The sequence below is a fragment of the Dipteris shenzhenensis genome, chromosome 9, assembly GCF_047967505.1.
Source record: "Dipteris shenzhenensis isolate YYH24624 ecotype China chromosome 9, Dip_SZ_1.0, whole genome shotgun sequence".
Taxonomy (NCBI): Eukaryota; Viridiplantae; Streptophyta; class Polypodiopsida; order Gleicheniales; family Dipteridaceae; genus Dipteris; species Dipteris shenzhenensis.
In genome coordinates this window covers 15,814,700-15,822,844 of record NC_141604.1, presented here as the reverse complement: position 1 = coordinate 15,822,844, position 8,145 = coordinate 15,814,700, and the positions used below count along the sequence as shown (strand labels likewise).

The 8,145-nt window shown below is 44.5% G+C and overlaps 1 protein-coding gene across 1 annotated transcript; it reads right to left on the bottom strand.

The window, feature by feature from the left end:
• Positions 1 to 258: 258 nt before the first annotated feature.
• Positions 259 to 4,218, bottom strand: LOC147898272 (scarecrow-like protein 14). Its single transcript, XM_087378922.1, has 2 exons — positions 1,322 to 4,218; positions 259 to 362 (listed from the first exon to the last, which is right to left on the bottom strand). The coding sequence occupies exon 1, from the start codon at positions 4,041 to 4,043 to the stop codon at positions 1,611 to 1,613; it is 2,433 nt and encodes an 810-aa protein (XP_087235048.1). The 5' UTR covers positions 4,044 to 4,218; the 3' UTR covers positions 259 to 362; positions 1,322 to 1,610.
• Positions 4,219 to 8,145: the final 3,927 nt, after the last annotated feature.

The following is an 8,145-nucleotide window of genomic DNA, read 5'->3' as shown; positions in this document are numbered from 1 at the left end:
GAAGAGTTCAATGAGGAGACACGTTTGGAGTTTTCGGTGCAAATTGGTCGTTATAGTAGATGGCAAAAGTACCACAAGTATCAAGGCCGTGCAACCACTATCACCTCTTCTACATGTCTGATTGCAATGCGCTTACAGCCACACGATCAAGATTGAGTTCCATGCGGACACAATATGGTGAATTTTGTAACCACCAAAACTCTGAGTTTCTCGACTTACCCCATCACTGTGCTTTCTATATGCAAAGTACTTGATGTTGATCATCTTGATAGTTCAAGACAAGAGGAGCCCAACAGAAGCATGGAGCTTGGAGCCATTGTCACAAAGTTGGCTAACAACAGAATGGTTCAGATTTCCCTAAACTATTTGTCAAAGAACATTATCAATTTGAAACTGCTATGATTATACATAAAAGCCAGCGATTATGTCTAACATGATGATATAGGAGCAGATTCGCTGAGGAAGTTCCAGTGAGAATCAAAGCAACGAGCAAGTTTTTACAGCACAACTCCAAATTTCCCATAGAGGAAGAGGCCGATCTGTTTCCCAAGAGATATAAACTTCAACTCTAAAGGCATCCTTAAAAACTTGGTTGAACTAATTCACCAGCCTTTCAAATTAGCATGACAGTTACTATTGTTTTAGGTAAACTGGCAATGTTAACAAAATGCACCTCTAAAACAAATTCTTTCCCCCCAGACCAAGATCATGCCTACTAACAATTTTACCCCAAAATACCCCCTCCATAGAGGAACGTATTTCTAATACATTCATGGCTCATTCAGAACAAGAAATAACACATGTCCTCATCCTTTAGCTATGCACAGAGCGACTACCCTTAAGAAGGCCATGCCATGTCACGTGAAACGCAGCATTATATGTATAAAGTTTTTGTTCTGAGGAAGGACTATGTAATACAACCGACACTCGCAAAGAGACAGAGTGTATATATTTCACACCTTCATAGTTCAGGGAAAACACTATGGATTGCATCTCAAGGGCAATGATGAACTCTTACATAGAAAGACTTCACGAGGGGCTTACACACAAAAAAGAAGCAACTAATTGTCTGCACTGCCCACAATACTTGTGCTGCAAGTGTGATGCAAGCAGGACAAACAACTTGCTTGAAATGTCCATGATACTAGCTATAATGAACAGCGAGATCGCTCAATGGGCACCTTCATTTAGCCTTACCAAAAGAAATGACCAGATCAGAATAGCTAATGGCAGCATCTAAGGTCACCCTTTTTGCCTGCACTGTTGAAGCTCCATATCCTTTCATGAGATGACTTGTGGGAGGAGTCAATTCAAGAACGACCATCAAAAGGCAAGACTGTCTAGCTCGACAGCTGATGTACAACAGGTTACAAAAGCTGAGCCCAGATTTTTTCCCCTTGCCAAAAGTGACTTCTGCCTACACAGGTGAAGGAAGCTCCATAGCCTAACAACAGAAGATTGTTTAACTCTAGGGTCGTGAATTTGCAAAACTGTGTAGCTCCTTAACTAATGAGAAGCTAGGGTACAAGAGAATGCGAGCATCATACCCCTGAGCCCAGAATTTTCTCCCTTGTTAGACATCGGTCCTGTACATGGTCAGTGACTTTTTCTCAGTTGACAGAGGCAGATGCAGATGGTTTCCATGCACAGAGAGCTTCTACAATCCGACCCTTCCATGCGGCCAGCATCCACTTGGAATCATCATCAACACCATAGTCCTTGTGATAGCAGGCCTTGACAAGAGACCGAGCCTTCGAAACTATTGCCTGATTCAGAGGGAGAAGCTCAAAACCAGCTCTCTGAAAGCGTGCCTGCCACTGCCTGTACGTCTCTGGCCTCTCCACCCTCTCCGGGCCCTCACAAGCCACAATATTCAGGATATCCCTGCCCATGCACTCCCTCTCAATCATGAGCCTATCCTGATTGTCATTGTCTAGTACTGTCGTCTCAATCATATCAAACTTGCTTGAGAAATGGTACAGAGCCTCCCTGAAGCGTGAGACGAAGAAAGGTGCATTAAATCCTGCATTCATCACGGCTATGGTAACAATATCGGGATTCATGGTCCGCATCCTGTTGAGCACCTTCCTTCGAGGACTGGAACTCAAGACAGTCTCATCCATGAGATGACGGAGCCTGTGAATGCAATTCACAACTAGAACTTCCCCCTGTTTCAGGTGCAAGGACGCAGGCTCCACATCCTCCCATTTTCTGGCAATGGCTTGGTACTCAAAAGGAACATTATAAGTCCTAGCATACTCTGCCAAACGGTGGCCTGTCTCCTCAACTCTCTCAGCAGGATTGAGCCCAGGTTGAGGAAATTCTATACCAGTGATGCGAAGGAAGGGGGGGCCGCCTTTGCGCTCAGCAAGGGCACTAATAAGGCAAGGCCACTGAACACCATACAAGATGCCATAGTCCACGATGTGGAGCCGGGAAGCACCCTCAGCAGCTTTCAAAATGCTTTGGTTAGCAAAGTAATGCGAAAGCCTCACATAGGGGCATACCTGAACCATCAAATGGTATGCCTTGAGCATCTTAGCTGCAGAGGGCCTGTTGTTGGACATGGCTGTATACAAACGCGGCCCTGTACCAGAAAGGCGAGCAACCAATCCTTCAGTGAAGTAATGAGCCAACCTCTGCGCCGCACTACCATGGGGAGACGCGTGCTGCCGGATTTCTTGCACCAAGTCGTTCGCTTTCCTCAGGTCAGTACCCGCAACAGCTTGCGCACAGCTCACCAACAAAGCTCTCAGATCCACTGCTTCAGGCCGCTCTGATCGCTTTGCGCCTGACCCATTGCTGTTCGCTTCCGTTTTCTTGGATAAACACTTGGCGCTCGGCATCCATTCCCCGTAGAACTTCGCACATTTTTCCGCATTCAAATTTTCATTTTGCACAAAGGAGATCTTATCGTCAGCATTCGAAGACTGAAAATCGTTACTCCCTTGCCCTTTCTTCACGAGAGATCCTTGAAAGCCCACGATATTACCCCCATTCAGATGAACGGAGGAGCTACCGTTAGCATGACCATTACTACCATGGAAACTCCGAACCTCTTCCTGGGTGGGTCTCCTCTTGTCAAGAACCTTGTCAGAAGTAGCCCGCTTGAATCCGCCGTTGTCGCTCATACTTCCATTCATCGCAAGCGGGTGCAGGCTTGAGTTGTACTCAAGCTCCTCAGATCTCACCCTCCTGAACTTCGCGTCCTGTTCATTGCGAGGCAAAGAATTTCCCGAAGCTAGCATAACATCGGGGAATTGTATATTCTGCAGAGCTGGAATACTAGCATCGTGCAAAAATGACCCCGGTGAACCATTTAGGAGAGGAGTGTTGGAGTACCTCTGACTGGGCACGATGCTCACTCGCGGATCTAGAGCAGAAAGTGCAGACTGTGGAGAGAAATGAGAGAACGCAGATGAAGGAGAATCGACGGACCAAGGCTTGAAATCTTGTTCGGAGCTACTAGTACTGGTCGACTCAAGGAGCGAAGACGACGACGCAACAGATGCCGCACCTTCTTGTGCAGCCATGGGGTCTGCTACCAAGATTTCATCGATCCAGCTATAGTCATCCCCTAGCTCGTTCCCTGCGGGGCTAGAGCTCGGATCTGTGCAGGGGGACTCCTCGCCCAGAATCTCGTAGAAGCCATTAGCGATGGCCTGGTAAGCGGTGCACTCCTGGTGCATGCACTTACGGTCTTCCATCTGCTCGTCCATGAGCATATCATTGATGAAGTCAAGGACGGGATCCATGAGGACATCATCATCAGGAGCAGGAGGAACTCCAGCGGCGGCAGGCAACCAAGAAGCGGAGCCGGAAGCCCAAGGGTCGGAGGAAGAGGCGTCAAGGGGGAAACCGAAGGAGTCGGAGAGGGAAGAGAGGTCGGAGTGGAGGTCAGGCCAGGAGACGGGGGAGCTATCGAGGGAAGAAGGGGAGCTGAGGGGGGGGTCAGAGGGAGGAGGAGGAAGGGGGGGGAGTTTGTGGAGTTGGGTGAGGAGCCAAGCTTGTTGAAGCTGGAGGGAGAGGGAGGAGTCGTCCATGGAGGAAGGGCAGGGAAGGTGGTGGTGGTGGCTATGGAGGAGGAGGAGGAGGAGGAGAGGTCATGGCTATGGCGATGGCCAGCTTTGAAGGTTGGCTATGGCGGACACAGAGCTTCAAAAGTTTGAGCGAGGAAGAAGATCGTCGCAACAACTGTGGCTCCTCTACACACCCCACAACAGGGGTTTCCCTTGGCCTTTTAAGAACCTTCCACACCCTGTTTATCCATTTTTTGCACACTTCCTTCCCCCCCAAGCTTCCCCCCTAGTAGCCATTAGGCTAACCAACGTGCACTCACTAGGCTCGATTGTAAAGAGGAAGAACTCAGTCGTTGCAGCTAGAGATTCGTTCTCGTGGGGAGGCATTTTCAAAAACGAAAATGGCGAGCAGCGGTAGCAGCTACCGCAAGCCAACTTTCCTTTGTGGAAATGCCAACCCGAGGCATTTTCACGGATGTTGAGGGTCCCGCAGGAGGCAGTGATGGCGACAAGAAAACGTACCTCCATCATTTTCTAGCACGATAGTGACCCGTGATCGTACAACCAGTAGCCAACAAAGCAATCCATCCTCTTCCAACGTGATTGGGACATGAGAGTCGATGGATGAAGTCTTCCTCGAAGGAAGAGCCAATGAGCTGACCGTGGACCTTGACGAGGGCTTTCAGCTAAAATATATTATGCAATTCTTTTTAAAAGTTTTATGGCAGGCAGCCTAGGGAGAAGTTTGAGGTTTTTGTTTTTGTTTTTAAAGGCCACACACAAATGTGCCAATTTCATTTTCGCCCAAAACATTAACCTAGGGTGGACATTTTTGAGCCATGCCGGTGTCACTTTTAAGGGTCACCAAGCCGGGTGTGCAACCAACTTGCCTGCCTCCACAATTGTGCCATCCTGCACTCCACCACTGGCTCCATACCAATACAACCCCGCCCACCACCGGGCCCACCTTGATATCTCACACCTTTCTGTGTCTTACCATACTCGATCGATATTGGACTTGACATCACGACAATGAAGATGTTATGACTAAGTAGCAAGTAGGTGGGCCCGGTGGTGTGTAGGGTTGTACCGGTATGGAGCCAGTGGTCAGGAGCCACATGGCACAATTCTGGAGCCAGGTTCGCTACACCTAGCTTTTAGCATGGGTTATGATGCTCATTTGGTAAATTAGTAGCCTTGCTTGAATCTACCCATCCATAATCACTTAACCTAAGGAGAAGGGTCCAATCCAAAATTGAATGACCTTTTGGGAAGCATGGAACACTCCATGAGGAAGTTTTCATGATGTTAGAAAAGAGGAGAAAATCAAGACAAATCACAATTCATCTAAGCCAAGGACGTTCACAATAGGTGTCAAGAAGTCAATGAGGAATGCAGAAGCTTCAAGAGAATGAAGTCTTCCATGATAATGCTACCCCATAGACTCTAGTCCATGATGAAGCAATCATATCCTACGAACGATGGGAGAGAAGGGTCCATTAGGAATACGACCAATTTATTTTGATGGGTTGTGAAGTATCATGAGACGTCCTATCTAGAAAACATTTGTGTGCTAGATAACATTTGTGTGCAAGCCCTAGGACCACCGCTATACCACCATGAAGATAAAGAAAAGGAAAATGTCCTAATCATCATCAAATACCTCAATACTCTCCTAACCTATTTTCTCTTATGAATGTCTAAAATATAGATGGGTGTAACTATGCTATGAGATGATTACATTATACCATAGCATTCCTAGGCCCATGTAATATAGGCAAGATAGTTTTGTGAATCTAAACTTTACATTTGTAATTCTTTAGAAAATATATTGACACTTGTCATGAGTGTTTTTCCTATTTAGAACTTGGAAAAATTAATCGAATAAGAGCATTGAAAGTCACTCTAGTTGTTCAAAAGGTTTCATGACATCTAAAGTTGAAGGAAGGCCCTTAATTTAATGAAGAAATATGCATTTGGAATGTAAATATCACAATAGATTATGGCTAACACTTGCTCTCCTTGAGTAGAGTTTTTTGTGGAAGTTTCAATATGAAGAAACACATTAGTAGAGTAGGAGATAGTTGAACATAAAGGTCATTAGCAGTTGTCCTAAAGTTCCTCCATTTAGGTCCCTACATGACTCCTCATTCAATTTGACAGGCAAGGTAGCATGGAAAAGCTCTTAAACTTAGGTTCCTTTATTGGATTTACCCTGTGACCACATGCCCTCTCTTCAATGAAGTGCTCTAGCTAAGATGGAACATAGGAGACATTGAAAACTTAATAATAGCTGATAATTGTAACGCTTATGCTTGCAACTTCTAAATGACACAAGGTCACCCTAAATCTTATGGGGTTGGGGGCATCAAAAGCCGCATATGCGCTTGAAAATGAAGAGACATGGTAGCTAGCTAGGAACGAAATGGAAATATGGAAAGCATAATGAAAGGCAAAATGGAAAGGAAGGAAAGTACAAGTGCAAGGCAATACCAAAATACTCACAATGTATTGATAGCTTGATGTTGACTGATATCTTAGATAATAGACAAGTACAACAATATACAGTGTGCCACTAGACTCTAGAAAGTCACAATGTCTATGGGATATCTCCCAATATGACACGTGGCATGTCTAGGACTCACTAGACTATAAAACCACTAGTACACTCATTTTTTACTCACTTTGGCTTCATATTCCAACAAAAAACACTACATAATTTTTGTTTGTGAGGGTGCTTAATCTAGCCCAGAACATGTGGGCAACAAAAAGCATTTAAGGAGAAACACATTGATGGTAATCTAGTTGAGAACATGTGGTTGACAAAAAGGCTTTGAGAAGCAACACATTGATGGACACGGATGAAACATTGGGATTGAAATAGGCATACATCCATTTGGAGGAGAGATTTGTGTAAAATTGCAAAGCTTTGAATGATATTAATACTTCTTATTGCATAGTAAATAAAGTACAAACTAGGATGGATTCTCAAGGATGCTATTGGACTAATGGGTTGCTTTAACATCGATACCATCCAATTTGCCAAGTATAAACATAAGGTGTCTTGCCTTAATGTTAAACATATGTGATCATGGCTCATGAAACAAACACACACTGATGACTCTCCATGGTGGAATCAGATGCAACATGCCTTCCTTAAGGACAAGTTATCCTTTAGAATGATTTAGCCTAATGTTTTGGCCTAGCAACTAAACAACTCAACCTAACTATAATATGGATTACCTAATATGATCTATTTCCAAGCAAACCATCAAAGGACATGTAACATTTTTCTTGGTGGTTCATTCAATACTCTTTTAGACTCAATATTCACTAGTGTTTCACAAATATTTTTGTTTGTATTATTAGACATGGTGTATGGAATTTCAAATTTCAATGGTCAACTTTGATGCATACATTCATAGATATTGCCTCTCCGTGTACTACCCCCCTTCTAGGTTTGCCCCCAAAAAATCCAACTTTGGATTATATTTGTTGGATACATGCATTTTTATTCAAAGAAGGCAATGTAGTTGTATTTGCATCCACCCTAGGCTCTCATAGTTCCTTGCTAGTCCCTAGCCTCCCTCGTGGACTTCCCTTTCCTACCCATTGGGAGCTACAAAGTGCTTGAGACTGTAGTTAGATTCTTTTTCTTCTACCATCCCTTCAACCTTGGTATTTTGGGCCTGCCCCTAGTAATCATTTGGGCTTGAAAGAGAAAAAACACATATTTACTTATTTATTATGTTCACATTTTTTTTGGCATGTGTTGATTGGAGCACCATGTGATAATTCCCTTTTTTTAGTGTCTTTTTCCGCTCCATGCGCTCTTTGGGTCAAAGAGTCCATGCTGACACGCGATTCCTTCTAGCAGTCTTTGGAGATCTCTACTCCTGACAATTTCCAGCTTGGTTTCTCTATCATGGACAGAGTTGTTGGTTTGTGGATCAATTAGTAGGAGGTCATCAAGGTCTTTGTATGTTGCAAAGAATGCCAGTAGTAGGATGTAGAGGTCCTTTAATTGCTTTCAGTTGGTGCAACGATTCCATTCTCATGGCAGTGTTTGTATGTTGCATCATTTGGATCATAGAGGCCGTAATGGTCTATCCATTGTGATTTGTTC